We start from the raw sequence: 16952 nt of genomic DNA, 5'->3' as shown, positions 1-16952 counted from the left end.
GTATACCTGCTGAACCGGTTTACCCCTCCTCTCTCTCTCTCTCTCTCTCTCTCTCTCTCTCTCTCTCTCTCTCTCTCTCTCTCTCTCTCTCTCTCTCTCTCTCTCTCTCAGTCTTTTCTCTTCTCTCTCTCTCTCCACCTCTTCATTCCGCTTTAAGGTGGGGACGAGAGAAAACGGTGGAAAGGATAGTGCTACAACAAGAAGAAGAGAGGGCGAAACGGAGAGAGGGGGTGCAGGGCAATTATACAACATAGACACACGTGCAAACACACACACACACGCACACACACACACACACACACACACACACACACACGCATACACACACTTTACCCTGAAACCTCATAAACACACCACTCAAAACTCTGGATAAGGTTTGACTATGAATGGGGTTTCATTATTAATCACCTAAAGGGTGCAGTATTTTTTTACTACATCCTGAAGACAGTTGGAACTAAACCCAGAATAGAATAGAATAGAATAGAATAGAATAGAATAGAATAGGGTTTGACTGATATGGGTCTTGGAAGGCAAATATTTTAGCCTGAAGCTGCTTATATTTTGCACCGAGAGACAATTTGACCATTTTCATGCCAAAAATATTACAAGTATTCAGTGTTTCCCTTTGAATTTTCTTCTTGTCAGGGTGGAAAAGCCTCTGAAACAGCATTTAGACCATCATGGGACACTAAAACTCTCCATTGAAACCCTGACTGATGTCAGTTTTTTTAGGATTAGCAGCTCTTTAAAAGCAGGCTGACCCACTCTCGGGTCACAGGAATATATATATATATATATTTTACATGTGTTTTCAGAGTGCTTGGGCTCTAACCCTTTCACTCTTTACTGTTTGGTTGCTTAATGTTGGTAGTATGGAGCTGCAGATTATTTGCACTCTGGAAAGGAGTGTCATCTACATAATGAAAATGTAAATGTATGGATATAAGAGCAGGCAGCATGATAAAAGGGTTTCCCTGCAGGTCTATGCAAGTCGTTCTCACAGTGTTGTAGTTTGCATAATATCATAGGCCCGTTGCTTCTGTGATTATAGGGTCGAAATAGACTTTTACAGTCCTGTGACCTGAAAGAGAAATTCTCTGTTGAAGGAAGGAAAGCAGAGGCACTTTTTGGTGTAAAAAACAACATATGAAAAACAACTCCAGTGTGTTTCATCCTTGTTGTGGCTGAAGGTTCTTCGTGCAGTTTGGTGTGCTGCTCCCTGATAAAGGCCACGCCGTTGCTGAAAGACGCTGGAGTTGCTTTTAATGTTTTTGAACTAGCCACAAAATAAAGGCTTTTTAAAATTTTGCCTGACAAGTACATTGGAACTCCTTCCTTTTTAATTTAAGGGAAGGTTCAGCGATTTTATAAGCCTGTCCTATTAATCACTAATCAAGCCCCCTGTTAGAATGTGCCAAAAGTTTTTACATTAGAGCTTGCGTTTCTGTGAAATTGGCAACCAACTCCTATTATCATTTGTTAGCAATGCTAGCACAAGTAAATGGGGTATGAAGCCATAACTCTTAACATCAATTGCAAGCCATTCCATATATTTCCATAGCTATTTGTACTTGCACTAGCATTGCTAACAAAAGCTAACAGGAGGCTGGTGCTGATTTCTCAGAGACAAAAACTCTGATGTAAAAGTGTTTTGAATGTTAAACTCGTGGACATGGTTAGTGATCAGTAGGATAGACCTCTAAAATCACTGAACCTTCCCTTTAAGCTACAATCCCACAAACAAAGTCAACTGGAGCACCGTCAACAAAGTGCCTCCACACTGCAAAAACCAGTAGAAAAACAGTAAAAGTGAAAAGACAAATGACATAATAGTATACTTGGCATTTTACCACTTCTTCCTCTTAGCATATAGATTAGACCTTTCAGACTAATTATTATGAGACTATATAGGATTTATCAGTATACCCATATAGAATATACTCATTTATTAGCCTAATTACCAGTGAAATACGCACCTCACCTCAGCACACAGCAATATCGTCAGTGTTCATGTAGAAAATCAACCCTATGCCAGTGTTTATAGTAGTCCACACCCTTCAGAGTTAATTAAACACTTATAGATCGTTTGGAGCACTCGCCCTATAGAGCCATATCAGCTCAAACAACTCTCCAATCAACACCTGTCAACTCAAAGTAATTATCGCTGAAAAAACAAAGTAAGACTTGCTGTGTAGTGTACACACCTCTGTCTCTAAGCATGTAATGTTGTCATGTCAAGACCCCACAAATAGACACGCATAGATCACATGTCCCCATTTGATGATTTTCCCCCTAAGAAAATATGCCATAATCTGGTGGACAGATCACCTTTGGCCCCAAAGATCAGTTGATTAGATTTTGGTGGTGACCAGGATCTGTGATTTCTGCCTTTACACCATTTTTGTTTTTTCAGTCATAACTACTATGCTGCGTTCATGCGCTGATGGGAAAGTCCGACATCTGGGACTTCCAAGTCGGCAGCTAAACAGCGTCGCTTTCACATGCTATTTTGTCAGAAAATCAAACCCAGAAGACAAATGATAAACAAATATAAACAGTTATGAAGGCTGCAGCTTTGACAGTTGGAGAATTGGAGGTTTTCTACTGAATGCCTTCTAGTTTTAATTATGATTGAGTATGGAATTGCATAACTGTCTATACTGTAGGTGGGGAGCGCGAAACAATCAAAATAGCTATCCTTATACATTCTTCCAATGTGCGCATTGTGTAGTGAATGAAATAATACTGAACTTAAACTATTCCTCTCTTTGCTGGAGATTCCCTGGAACTTTTTCAGTGACCCCTGGAGGTCCTGGAACCCCACTTTGGAAACCACTGTAGAGACCCACCTGTCAGCCTACTTACCAGTTAAATATATAGACTGTCAGCAGTGTACCGAGTTCTCTCTCAAAGCATATAGATTATATCCACTGATTACTATTGATTTATATTGGATGGTAGTTTCACAGTACCTCCCACTTGTTCCACACTTTAACTGAATTTTTTTTTTTTTTTTTAGGATAATCTAATATTATAAATAAAAAGACAAATATAAGCCACTGTATGCATGTTGATCATTCAGGGATCAATGGGGATTTCAAGTGTGTGTATGTATGTGTGTGTGTGTGTGTGCCCTGCCCTTCACTCCCTGCTGTGTGTGTTTACAACCCCCTCCTGATTCACCACTATCCTCTTGTCTTTGTAATTACCCCAACACATACACACACACACACACACACACACACACACACACACACACACGGGACCACCCCTCGCTCACTCCCATCCCCTATAGGGCCCATTGAAACACCTGAAACCTAAACATAATGACCCTCCTAACACACACACACACACGCACGCACACACACACACACACACACACACACACACACACACAAATACACAGGTATGGCACAGAAGCAGGCATGTTAGACACACACAAATAGTTATTATATAAATTTACTACTGAATGTATATTGTTGACTTCCTGCATAAACCTTGTATCTGCATTTTTGCCTTTTTATCCCTCCTGCTGACAGTTAGCTTTGTCTTTCATGTGTAGAAAATGTTTCACGACCAAATTTTCAAGCCAAATCAGTGATATTGAAAACTGTAAAGGCGTCAATGATAAAATCAACCAGCTGTTCTTTAAAGTTTATTTTTATTTAAAAAATACATGAATCCAACAAGACACTGATGGCAACTTATATTGTGGATTATTCTGACACTCTGCATTTACTATGAGAAGTGAGTAAGGAGGCGGTTTGGGGCATAAATATAATGGATGATCAGGTACATTTTGCTTATTTCTTCTTATCCAGAGTGCCTTACAATGCATTGGCAGGGGTTCAGTATCTTGCTCATAAACACACAGCTGACCTGCACGTTCCCACAACTTTGTTTATTAACTATGATTTGCTTGTCAATTAGGAAACATAACTAAAAATCAGTTAAAAATTGCAGTAAAGGACAAATTTTACTTATTTGGAGCAATTCAAACAATTCTGAGTGACTTTACCTGTGATTTTGTTATCATCTACATCAGGAATACTTAATTTTCTTTTTTCCTTACTGGTTACATATGCATAACAAAACATGTTATTTAGTGTAAGCTTTTATCCCACATGCCTTACACTGCCATGGCTGTGTTTTTAGCGGTGTAACTGAGCTACAGGATCATGCATATTGTTGTTGTTGTACCGTTCTCCACCTTGTAGCTTTTGATGTCACTTGGTTTCTGTTAATCCACTTCTCTTTCAGGGTGAGTTGTTTTTATAAGCGCCTGGGAGTTTCTTTGTCTCACTGGCACAGCTTCTTTTTCTTCTTCTCTTGTAAGAGTGTTATCATTTCTATGTGTAGATAAACTAAACCCGAGAAGAAGGGAAGACAAAAGAGAGGTAAAACCCACACTTGAATTCAGAGCACATGTGCTTTTTGGACATGTTGGTCTTCACATGTGAACAGTTTTTTTTCACATTGAATTCTGTCGTCACAGGTGACAGTTTTTACTTCAGATGTGAACATTTTAATTCATAGGTGGAAAAAAAAGTGGAAATTCTTGTTCATTTTTTCATGTTTTCACCCGCTATTGCATATGACAATCATGTCATTTTCACATGGGAAATAGGAAATTTCACATATGAAAACCAACGTGTCCAAAATGCACATGTAACTTTGAATTCACATGTGGTTTTTCACATGTGACTTTTTTTTTGTAATTTTTGATGCTTTCCCTTCTCATCACACCATCCTGCTGCCCCACAGATTAGGAATGGTGAGATAGAAGAGATGAGAGATAGAAACAGAGAGGTGGAGGCATGCTGGGAAAATAAGTTTTCAGTCACAAGGGCACAACAGCAGCTAAATAAAAAAGATTCACCTCCACTGTCACTATTTTTTCTTAAACGGCAATGTGACTGTTAGAGAAGACACACATACCAGACAGAATTTAATTTATTTGTTATTTAATTTATTTGTCTGCTGTTAGTTTCTCACCCAGGATGGAGGAGGAGAAGAGAGAGGAAGAGTGTCTGATTAGAGCGGCTGGGGTGAGGAGTGGTGCAGAGTGAGTGAATGAATGAATGAATGGTATGTTGCCCGGGCTGTCAGAGGAGTTTGGGCGGATCAGCTACCCTCCTCTCCTCTCCACCGCTTCACTTCCTTTAACCTATTTGTCTTTCTTGTGTGCAAAACGGTCTTTGACTCTTGACTCTTGTGTTTTGTTTAAAAAGATCAGTAAGTGGGAGGAAAAGCCCTGAACTTCTATCTGCTGCACGCTTCTATCTAGCGGTTCGTGCAGATCATTGAAATTAATTGTACAGATTTCTTTTTTTTTTAAATGCATTGAAGACAGTCTCTTATACATATAAATGTGTTTTATTCTCAAGGAAAAATGTGCAAAATACCTCCTCCTTCCCTCCATCCCTCCGTTCTTAATTTAGTATTATAATATGTGATTTACTGGCATGCATTTAAAGAATAATATATTGCATCAAAGCATCAAGATATAAGATTAACTTCAGTGTGTTTGGGGCAAAGCAACTTGCTGCCTCTTTCACCATCAAGCTCCTCACCCCTCCACCCAACAACCACACACACACACACACACACACACACACACACACATACACACACACACACACACACACACACACACACTCTCTCTCTCTCTCTCTCTCTGTTCATTGTAATTACTTCAATAAATCACAGCATATAGAGCTGATGAGCCCACAGATAGATAAAAGAGAGAAAAGAGAGAGAGAGAGAGAGAGATGGGGTGAGAGAGAGAGAGGGGGGGGGGGGGGCAAAGTGTACTTTACACCAGCTCAACCTGACTGACAACCTTTTCTCCTCTCTCTGTCTCTTCTCTCTGTCTCCCTGTGTGTCTCTATTACTTTACTTCTATCTCTCTCTCTCTCTCTCTCTCTCTCTCTCTCTCTCTCTCTCTCTCTCTCTCTCTCTCTCTCTCTCTCTCTCTCTCTCTCTTCCGCTCTCTCTTTCTCTCTCTGTCCCTCTTAAAGGAATACACCAAGTTTTTGGGAGATAGTCCCGTTACCTGTTAAGTAATGAAATGATCCATGTGTCCCCAGTAGATCAGTGGCTCTGGTGCTCCATGCTAACACTTTAGCATACACTATGTTGAGTGATACTAGGTTCCATGCTAACACTTTAGCATACACTATGTTGAGTGATTGTAAGCTCAATGCTAACACTTTAGCATACACTATGTTGAGTGATTGTAAGCTCAATGCTAACACTTTAGCATACACTATGTTGAGTGATTGTAAGCTCAATGCTAACACTTTAGCATACACTATGTTGAGTGATAGTAGCATTATCACAAAAGTGAGAAAATGAGAACTTGTAGCAGCTCTAAAGCTGTAAGTAAGTAATCTTAAACGATACAGTATGTGACCAAATCTGGCAGTTTTGTATCAGAGATTAGTAAAATATACGAAATATGATGTAAAAATCACTAAAAGTATGCAGTATAAAAATACTGTTTTGAACTGAATTGAGCAGCTAAAATCACTGCGCTGGGGATGAATACGTGGTTTCTCACCTGATATAGTATAAATATAACTGACAGAGATCATGAACCAGATTCAAACACACAATAACTTTGCACTGTTTTGATTCTGGCACCTGAACACCTTTTTACAAACTTCTCTCTTTATTTCCTCTTTTCTCTCTCCCTCTATTTCTGTTCTATTCTATTCTCTCTCTCTCTCTCTCTCTCTCTCTCTCTCTCTACGTCACACTATGGGTTTGCATACTTTTTTGTTTTTATGAGACTCTGACTTCTCAGCAATGGGTGGAAGCACTGGTCAGGTAGCATACCTCTGTGTGTGTGTGTGTGTGTGTGTGTGTGTGTGTGTGTGGGTGTGTGTGTGTTTATGCCGACAAGACCTTGTGTGATAATGTGTGTGTATATTTGTGCCAGCAGACGCTGGCTGACAGACAATAGCTGACAGTCAGGTGACCGCTGATGTGTGTTGTGGTGTGTGTGTTTGTGTTTATGCTAATATGAACCCGTGCGACTGTATAAGTGTGTGTGCATTTGTTCAGTGATGTTTTTGCATGTGTATGTGTGTATGTTTTTCCGTGTTTACATGATATGTCACTGTCACAGGCTGAGCTGTTATTATTGCTGATAAATGACAATAGAGGCAGCAAGGACGCTTGTTAAAAACTAGTTGCCACTCCTCTTAAGTGTCATGATTGTTGACATCGTAAAAGAACAATTAGGGACAATTGAATGTACAAGTACTGATGTATTAGTTTGTGAGGGAAGTAAAAATGATTTCATGCTCATGTTACTGTTACTGTTACTGTTTATTTTATTTATCAATTTATATTGAATTTTATCTGAATTTTATTTTATCTTTCATCTCATCGTTTATATCTATCTATCTATTGGGATTGCTGGTAACTCTATTATCTGGTATTTTGTGAGCCAAAATGAGACGCAGGATCCCCATATTACAACAGCAATATGTATCAATTAGCCTGGGTGCTATGATGAGATTTCTCATTTGCATCCCAGACTTGTGTCAATGTAAGCCACATGGCTCTAGTTCAGCTATACATTTACATTTTTAGGCATTTAAGGTCATTTATTCTTATTCAGAGTGAGTTGAACAGCAGAATCGGCTTCAATTCCTGCACTGACCTGTATTTCAATCAAACAATAGTAAGGAGCGCGAGGGTCAAAACCACAGCGACCTGACGATAGATGTAAAGAAATATTCCTCTGACCCTTGAATGATCATATATGATAGAGAAAAGATGTAAAATATAATGAAAAAATAAGATTAGTGGAGGAAAGGTAGTTTGTTTTTATTAACAAGGTGTAAGTAGGCTACAGTCAAAAGTCTGGACCCACATGATTGAATGTTTTATGTTTTTCATTCTCTTAAAGCCATTTTGATCTAAAGGCTTCTGCTTAAATGCTTGAAATGTGTTTCTTAGACAAATATAAACAGTGAAGTTGATCCTATGTATGAATTTCTTTCCAAAGCCTTTTGTCTTTCCATCAAGGCAAAGGGCAGCTACTTTAAAGAATCTAAAATATAAGATAGTTTTGATTTGTTTAACACTTTTTTTTGGTCTCTGCATAATTCCATTTGTGCTATTTCATCATTTCATCAAACCTTTGACTAGCAGTGTAAATGAGGAGTGTATGGGTAGAGGGGGGTGTTATTTAGAGAGCGTAGAGTGACAGGACAGGAGACAAGACACCCACAGACTGTAAATAACAGGGTAACAGCCCAGTTACATGATAGGTGCATTAACCCCGGCCACACTGCACATTTCTGCCTCTACTGTTGACACTCAGGTTGGGGTATCACTGCTCTGCTTTCAAGTTGCTCACCTCAAAAATGAAGAATTTCATTCCAAAATGACACATCCGTCATTAAAAACACATTATGGGTTAGTAATAAAGTCATGAGTCACTGTAAGACCTTTGCTCACAAAAATAGTTGTGCTCTGTTGATATAATCATCTGTGTTTTTGAAATAATAACAGCTGAATTTCATTTTTACCCCCCAGAATGGATACATAGCGTTTTAGATAAGATGTGTAGATGTTTTTAAGGAAATAAGCTCTTAATTTTTTGGTTTATAAGAAAATCCACCTCCTGTTTTTGTTGAATTAAAAGTAAAACTGTCTCCACCTCCAACCGACACAATAACTCCCAAACTGTGTTTTAAGTGCATCTTTTATGGAAAAACACATGTAAATTGATGTTTTTTGAGCACACTCCCTGTGTCATAATTGATAATACACGTCTACTTTTCTTATTTATTATCTACACATTTAGTCGAATGAATTCAGAAAACAGATTTTCTTTAAAAAATCAAATTCTGAGGAATATTTGGCATGAGCAGCCGGCCATATCGCTTTCCTTTATGAATGGAAATGAACTGAATGTGTAATGAGGTTATGTGAGGTTAAGTATGTAGGTATGTGTGTGTGTGTATGTGTGTGTGCGTGTGTGTGTGTGTATTTGTGTTGTTACATCTTGCCATCTCTCAGCAGGTTAAGGACATCCCCACCCCTAATAAGTGGAATTTGGTGATTCAGCTAGGTGTGTAGGTGTGTGTGTGTGTGTGTGCGTGTGTGTGCCATTCTGTGTGTGTTTTACACGATGCCAGATATAACCATCAAATGACTCACATTGCGGCCGTTTAAAAATCGTTTGAGTTTCATCTTTTTGTCTGTGTGGAGTCGAACCGGTTGTCCCATCAGTGACGTGTGTGTGTTGTTGTGTGTGTGCATGTGAGCATTTTTGTTTATTTGTGAGTTTTTGCAGTATGTGTGAGAGAGAGAGAGAGAGAGAGAGAGAGAGAATACTCAAGAGATCAAACAATCTTTCACAAACACACACACAAGCACGCATACACACACACACGCATACACACACACGCGCGCACACACACGCACACGCGAACAAACACAAACACAAAACGTGTTTACTGTTTTCTGCCATTTTCTTGGTGTTTTTATTTATTTACTTCATTTTATTTAATGAATTGTATTTATTTATTTATTTATTTTTTATTTTTTATTTTTCTTCTTTTTCCATCTCATTATTGAATTGTATTATCCTTGACGCTTTGGCAATATCGCTCATCTGACATTCATGCCAATAAAGCATACTGAATTGAATTGAATTGAATTGAATTGAGAGAGAGAGAGAGAGAGGGAGAGAGAGAGAGAGGGAGAGAGAGAGAGAGAGAGAAAATACTGTTCCAACCTACTTTCTGCACCAATAACAATATACTGTAAGAAGTAGGAAACTGAGGAGCAGATATATGAATTTACATGTGAATATTTTCTGCTTCCTCGTCTACAAGCTTCAAATATGAACAAATTAATTAAACATAATTTTAAAACCAAAGGCACAGGCGAAAGAGAGAAAGAGAGAAAGAGAGAGGGCAGCATGTTATACAGGTTATGGATTTAAGTCACATGATATCCAGCCAGTCCCTGACCGGCCATGACTTCTCCTCTGGGGACCAGTTTTAAACTGGCAACCCACGTTTTGGACCCCAAATCCCACCCAACCTTTAAAAACCAAGGCTCTAACCTGCATCTCTTTCCTTTTTATTTCAACGTTATCATTTGTTACAAACCCTTTACCCAGGCAGACCCCAAATAAAAGATGATAAAAGTCAATATACACAAGTAGAGCACAAGTACAGACAGGAGGTTTATTATTTTGTCAAATTAAATCCAGGAAGTTTTAAGGTTTTTGTGAGTTTTCTAGCTCTGATCTCAGTGTTGTAATTAGAAGTTTACACGCCCCCTAGAGGCAAGTATTTGTCTAATCACTCTTTCTTTCACTTTATCCCACTATTTTCTCTCTGTCACTCACTTCTTCCTCTTTATTGCTTCCCCAGCATCTGTTTCTTTCTCTCTCTACTTCCTTTTTCACCTCTTTCTTTCCCCCTCTTCCTTTTCGCTTCTTTATTTTGCTCCCATGCTGCTCCTCTCTCTCATCTGTCTCCTTCTTCTCTCTGTCTATCTTTCCCTCTGTTTCCCCTCCCTCCCTTTCTGTCTCTCCATTGGCTTCTCTCTCTTTTTTTGCCTGTCTCTCTCTCTCTCTTTTCCTGTCTGTCTCTCCTTCTCCTCTTCCTCTTTTCTCCCTGTTTTTTCTCTCTCTTTCTCTGTAGTTTGACAGTTATTCGGAGCGTGTTGGAACAAGCAGATAGCAGTCAGAAAATACCGTTAGGATTTCACCTAGGGAGGGACGCAGAGGTGTGTGTGTGTGTGTGTGTGTGTGCGTGCATGTGTGTGTGTGTCCTAGGGAGGGACGTAGAGGTGTGTATGTGAGTAAGCGTGCACGCAATCGTGTGTGTGCATGTTTTTTTTTGTTATTTGCATGCATGTATGTGTGTGTTGGTCTTGGGAGGGAACAGAGAGAAAGAGAGAGAGAGAGAGACTAATAGAGTGAATAGAGACAAAAAGAGAGAGAGAGAGCAATGGATAGAGAAAGAGAATGGGAGGGAGAGAGTAAGCAATAGAAAAAAGAAAACGCTTTACCTAACAATATAATGACTGGGAGGGAAGTTAATGAATGTTACATAAAACTGAGTCAACAAGTCACTTCAACAAGTCACTCTATTGATATGAATGGAAGAGGAATGGAGAGAAAGAGAGAAAGAGAGGGGAGCAGGAGAACAAAGAGAGGGAGAGAAAATAAAGAGGGGTGAAGGAAAAAGGGGAATTGTTCCTCTAGTGTTTGTTTTTCTACTGCTTCTCCACCTGTGTGTGTGTGTGTGTGTGTGTGTGTGTGTGTGTGTGTGTGTGTGTGTGTGTGTGTGTGTGCGTGTGTTCTTGTATTTCTGCACTTATGAGGACCGAATGTCCTCACAAGGATAGAAAGATGAGGAAAATAATCCTCCATTCCGCCGCTCTTCACTTCTTTAGGGTTAGTGTTTGGGTTTTGGGTTAAAATTAGAATTAGATTGGGTTTAGGTTACAGTAAGGGTTAAGATTAAAGGGGAAATCCACCCAAAACTCTGCATCTCTGGGTCCATTTTGTTGTTTGGTTTATTTTTTCCAGATGTTACCAGCAGCTCCAGTGCAGTTTGATATGAGAAAATGTTTCAGGATGTAAAACATCAGCGGTAAACGTCAGGTTTTGGTGTCAGTCCCTCAGAATCAAAGAGCGAGGGCTTCTTCTTTCTAGAGCCGCCATTTTTGCACCGAGAGACGTTCAACAATCATACAGGGAGAAATCCATCGTAGAAGAGGAGAGAGACCAGTTTCTCCACCCACAGGAGCAGGAGAGAGACCAGTTTCTCCACCCACAGGAGCAGGAGAGAGAGACCAGAATGCAATGCAGCCACAAAGACAGGCTGGGGTTTGAGTATGGGATGCAACTTATTTTTTCTCAGCTGGAAAAACTCAACCTCGTATAGCCTAACCAACCGCTAAAAGTGGCAATTGTATGCCTGTTTTCTCTGGGGATTGTCCAAAGGCATTCTGGGAAACGTAGGACATCACTAACTGAAGTAGAAGTGGACGAGGCAACACTTCATCACAAAATAACTCCTGGAATGTACTGAACCTCACAGATTGATGATTTATTTTCCATTTAAGGTGAGTTTAGGTGTGTGATATGTGTGTGTGTGTGTGTGTGTGTGTGTCTTCAGGGCGGAGGGTCTGTTGACTCATTTGCCTGCAAGACCAGCGAAGACATGAGCCCACTTGTGTTCCGTTACATCACCGCTGTATATTGTACAGTCGGTAAGGACCCACACACACACACACACACACACTCACACACACACTCACACACACACACACTTTTGCCAAACAATCCCTGCAATCTTATGCTTGCAACATAAAAACTGTTGACAAAGAGCAGCTATGTATATCCCACAGCTCACCGCCTCCCTCTGAGTCTCATCTCCACCTTCACCGTCTGCATGTTTGTGATGAATCTGCCCCCTAGTGTTCAAACTACTGAACTACAACACTGAATTTTTGGGAGGCCCAGACAGGTATTGCTGTTACAAATGAACAGTGTTGGGCAAAGTTACCTGGGAAATGTAATCAATTACTCTTTACGTATTACTAATTTAAAAGGTGAACACATTACTTTACTAATTCCTGAACAGCAGCAGTAATTAGTTCCATTCCTCTTCCCTTACTTAGTGTTTCAGCAGCGGCTCCTTGTTTTCCCCTGAATTTCACATCGCTGTGTTGCCTATCAGATGCTCTGATGAACTGGATGTTGTGTTTTTCTCTGTGGAAAGAGTTTCTCTGCCACACAAAGTTTACAACGGACCAGAATGTTCTTTGCCTCCTTGACTGCAGATCAATTCAAAGTAATGGGACAACTTTTAATGGAAAACGTCCAGCTGCTGAAAGTCTGCGTCTCTCCCTCACCCTCCAGCTTTTGTTTTGCTTTTTTTTTTAGCTAACAGCCGACGTAAACCTGTTGCATGTCCTGAAGATACATATGAGGAAAAAACAAACAGGGATTTGGAAAAAAAAAAACTTTGAAAAAGGAGAGAAAAGAAAAGTTTGAAAGTTTAAGTAGGCTAATGCAGTAACGGAGTGTTTTTTTTCTTGTTTCTTGTATCTTGTTTTGGAAGGAAATTCATATTAAAAATGAACCAAATTAAAACTCGCAGCTACTCAATCCTTTATTGGATAATATACATAATCCTTGCATGAATAACATTCAAATACAAATGTCTTATAGATATATATATATATAAAATGATGTTCTGTATTCACAAATAACCTGTGCAAATCATTTCAAAAACACAATATAAAATATGTACAATTTCTCATCTACAGAAATATATTATTCACAGTTAAACACCAACATCAGCTAACAGAGTGAACTGAGGAACCCAACCACATCCTTAACATACAAGATGGCTGATATGTGTGTGTGTGTGCGTGTGTGTGTGTGTGTGTGTGTGTGTGTGTATAAGTCAAGACAAGTTCAATATATTTATAAAGCACTTTTAACAATATATCACCAAAATCTGCTTTACAGAGCAACCGAGGACATAAATAGAGATAAAAACAAGAGAGTCATTTTAAGGTATCTGCTGCATCACTCTATCATGTTTACTGGTGTGATAACCAGCGGCCCGTCGTTCCTGCCAGATTTATTGGTGCAGGGGCTGAAGAACGGGTAGATGGTCTCGGTGAAAGTGTCGTTGAAGGTGTAGATGTGGATCTTGGCGTCGACGTTGTAGAAAGACACCTGCGGAAGAGAGAGAGAGAGAGAGAAAGAGAAGGAAGTATTATTATGAGGCAGAATTGCAGAGAAAATACACAATTCATGCAAAATATCACAACCGCCTGCTCAGTAAATACAGTATGACCATGTGAATCCAGGTGAAAGTGACAACTTTATATTGATTTCACCTATTAAATCCATTTCAGTCATGAAGTGGAGATGGAGAAGAAAGCAAGTTAAAGGGAGACATGTTAAAGAAGAAGAAGAAGAAGAAGAAGAAGAAGAAGAAGAAGAAGAAGAAGAAGAAGAAGAAGAAGAAAGGTCTTGATATTTTTTATATTTTGTATAGGGAGGAGAGGAGGAGAGATGAGAAGAGAGAAGAGAAGAGAAAAGAGAAGAGGAGAAGAGGAGAGAAGAGAAGAGAGAAGAGGAGAGGAGAGGAGGAGAGAAGATGAGAGAAGAGAAGAGGAGAGAAGAGGAGAGGAGAAGAGAAGAGAAGAGACATCAGAAATGACAGAGTATATAAACTACATTTCCCATACTGCACCTGTCCTCTCTCGTAGTCCACAAACAGCCCAATCTTCTGCGGTCGGAGATTCAGATGGACGTCTGTGGACGGTTCTGTACGAAAGGCATACTTGTTCCTGAGGAGGAGAGGAGAGGAGGAATGAAAGGAAAGGAAAGATGGAAGGAAAGGAAAGGAAAGGAAAGGAAACAAAAGAAGAGAGGTTAGATCTGAGTAATATACTACTACCTCTAGTTTATCTTGATCGTCTGACTTTACATTCTACACCAGGTGGCCATTTCAGAGTACGGCATCTCTCTTGTTTAATATTACATTACAATATTATATTATACTATATATTTATGAAATGCTTCTTCATAATTAACTGTGGAATGAACCGTAAAACAACATTTTTTAAAGGGTTTTACTCCAAAATGAGAAATCCACCATTTGAGATTATTCCTACAAAAGGATTGGTAGCATTAAATCAAAAATAAATGATGGTACTTTTTAAAGGTAATGACTTTTCCCCGAGTGGATCTGTAGCATTTTGGAATAAAAATCTTTCACTTGACCTCTCCACCGTTCCCCCTGTTAACTATTTACAAATGACCCACTGTGCGGCTCTGTAATAAAGATTATAGTATACTTTATGGGAGTATATAATGATTAATAGCTGGATTATATATTGATCTTTCATCTGCTTTCCTCTGACTGACTTAGAAACCCTGGGATGTGCATCTAAATTCTTCTCTCCATATCGGTAGAAACAATAAGTGTCAGAACCACTTTAATCAGCAAGTACATTAATTTTACAGGGATTTGTCTTGGGCTGGAGGGGTAAAATCACACTTTAAAGCTTGATTCTGATTTTAAAAAATACTTTTCACACCCATTCAATATTTTTAGACCCATGTTTGTCAGTACAAAGTGCAGGAACAGGGGCGAAATACACTCTGGCGTAACTGCAAACCTCACTTGTCTCTTAGGCTGAGGAACCAGTATCCGTTGCTAGGGGTAACATCGACCTTCCCCTTCCTGTTGATTGATTGGCTGGCCACGCCCAGATCCCAGTCCGTCTTCCCGCCCACTTCCACCTGTTCACAGGAAATACGAAAAAAATTCTTCAAAGTCCCAAACATTTATACGATCAAACACCAAAACACCAGTGAATATACTGGAAGTTTGCTAACTTTTTCTTTGCTTATCGCAACCAAAAATGCTTCAATTTGCAGTTGCGTCTCTGAAAAAAATGTATGCAAATTGGGGAATTTTCTGTGTTAATTCACACATAGAAGAGAAGAGAAGAGTCAAGAAGAGAAGAGAATATATGAGAAGAGAGAAGAGAAGAGAAGAGTCAAGAAGAGAATATATGAGAAGAAAGAGAGAAGAGAAGAGTCAAGAAGAGAAAATATGAGAAGAGAAAAGATGAGTCAAGAAGAGAAAATATGAGAAGAGAAGAGTCAAGAAGAGAAAATATGAGAAGAGAAGAGGAGAAGAGAAGAGAGAAGAGATGAGTCAAGAAGAGAAAATATGAGAAGAGAAGAGAAGTAGTATGTTCTATTGAAACAATGCATGCACAACCACACACACACACACACACACACACACGCGCACACACACTGCCCCTCACCTCCCAGTAGTGTCTCCCAGAGGAAATGGCCTCCCTGCCCAGGACACACACGACTCTGTCAAACCTCTGTGGGTTGTCCGGCAGCAGCTGGTGACGATCTCCACACTTCACCTGCAGAAACACACACACAGTCCATCAACACACACTCTCTCTTCTCTTGTCCCCATCCACAGAGAGGTCAGAGGTCAAAGGTCAGGTATGGATGGTCTTTCTAACCACTAGGCCACTATGCCACATTTGATGAACAGTGTAGACGTACAACATGACAAAGTAAAGTAATAATAAAAGAATAAATTAATACTTAATGTGACTCACCTTCTTCAAATCCTCTGACAGGATCAGTCTGGGGTGGGCTGTCCCGTAGTCCAGAGTCACATCCACTGCAATGAAAGAAAAACAGAAACAAGAATCTTACATTTATTGTATTTAATCATGTGTATGAGAGCTATATTTATTTTTATTAATGGATATTTTTTGACTATATTTGTGCTTTGTGCATCCGTGTGATTATGAACATACCTGCATACTCCTGTATCCGCTTCATCTCTAAAAGAAAACAGAAATGTGTTGTTAGCCTATTTAAGGTGGAATGGTTACTACAGCTAATTGGGTTGCATATGAGGTATTTAAGGTGGAATGGTTGTCCATGCTCATTTGATTGTGTGTAGATCTATATATATTGGTTGGTATCACCCAAAGTTTTGTATCTGAATCTATATATTAGCCTATTTAAGGTGGAATTGTAGATGTGACTTACTGTGTGGATCTTCATCATTAGCTTATTTAAGGTAGAATGGCAGAATTCGCTCACTGTATTGCGTATGGATCTTTATCATTGGCCTATTTAAGGTGGAATGGTAGATGACACTCACTGGGTTGCGTTCGGACAGGACTGGGTTCCACTACTGGAGCAGGAAAACCTGGAGAGGAAGCAAGAGACATGGATCAGGAGCTGAACACCGATCTACCTTAAAAATTAGGGGGAGACATGTTGTGTGTTTGATGTCTATATTATGTACTTTCTATCATGTATTTCAATCAAATTCCTGTCCATTTATTGTACCTGTCACACACAGTGATTCTAATTCTGATTTCGAAAG

General features: G+C 39.4%; 2 protein-coding genes across 5 annotated transcripts in view; one reads left to right on the top strand and one right to left on the bottom strand.

The window, feature by feature from the left end:
• col4a6 (collagen, type IV, alpha 6) overlaps positions 1-16952 on the top strand; it is a 444271-nt gene that overhangs the window by 416502 nt on the left and 10817 nt on the right. The window lies entirely within an intron of this gene.
• The window catches only part of LOC139921131 (E3 ubiquitin-protein ligase TRIM21), a 13679-nt gene continuing 9872 nt past the window's right edge, over positions 13146-16952 (bottom strand). For 2 of the 4 annotated variants that reach the window (XM_071911295.2, XM_078291761.1), the window contains exons 9-15: positions 16725-16772; positions 16372-16398; positions 16168-16232; positions 15853-15963; positions 15198-15316; positions 14262-14358; positions 13146-13738 (exon numbers count right to left, since the gene is read on the bottom strand). In XM_071911295.2, the coding sequence (XP_071767396.2) occupies positions 13586-13738; positions 14262-14358; positions 15198-15316; positions 15853-15963; positions 16168-16232; positions 16372-16398; positions 16725-16772 (620 nt within the window). In that variant the 3' untranslated portion in view covers positions 13146-13585. Of the gene's footprint in view, positions 13739-14245; positions 14359-15192; positions 15317-15852; positions 15964-16167; positions 16233-16371; positions 16399-16724; positions 16773-16952 lie in introns of all 4 variants that reach the window. The other 2 variants (XM_078291760.1, XR_013507988.1) reach the window with 2 other exon arrangements.

This window comes from Centroberyx gerrardi, chromosome 23 (genome assembly GCF_048128805.1).
Source record: "Centroberyx gerrardi isolate f3 chromosome 23, fCenGer3.hap1.cur.20231027, whole genome shotgun sequence".
Lineage (NCBI taxonomy): Eukaryota > Metazoa > Chordata > Actinopteri > Beryciformes > Berycidae > Centroberyx > Centroberyx gerrardi.
This window is presented reverse-complemented; position numbering and strand designations above follow the sequence as displayed.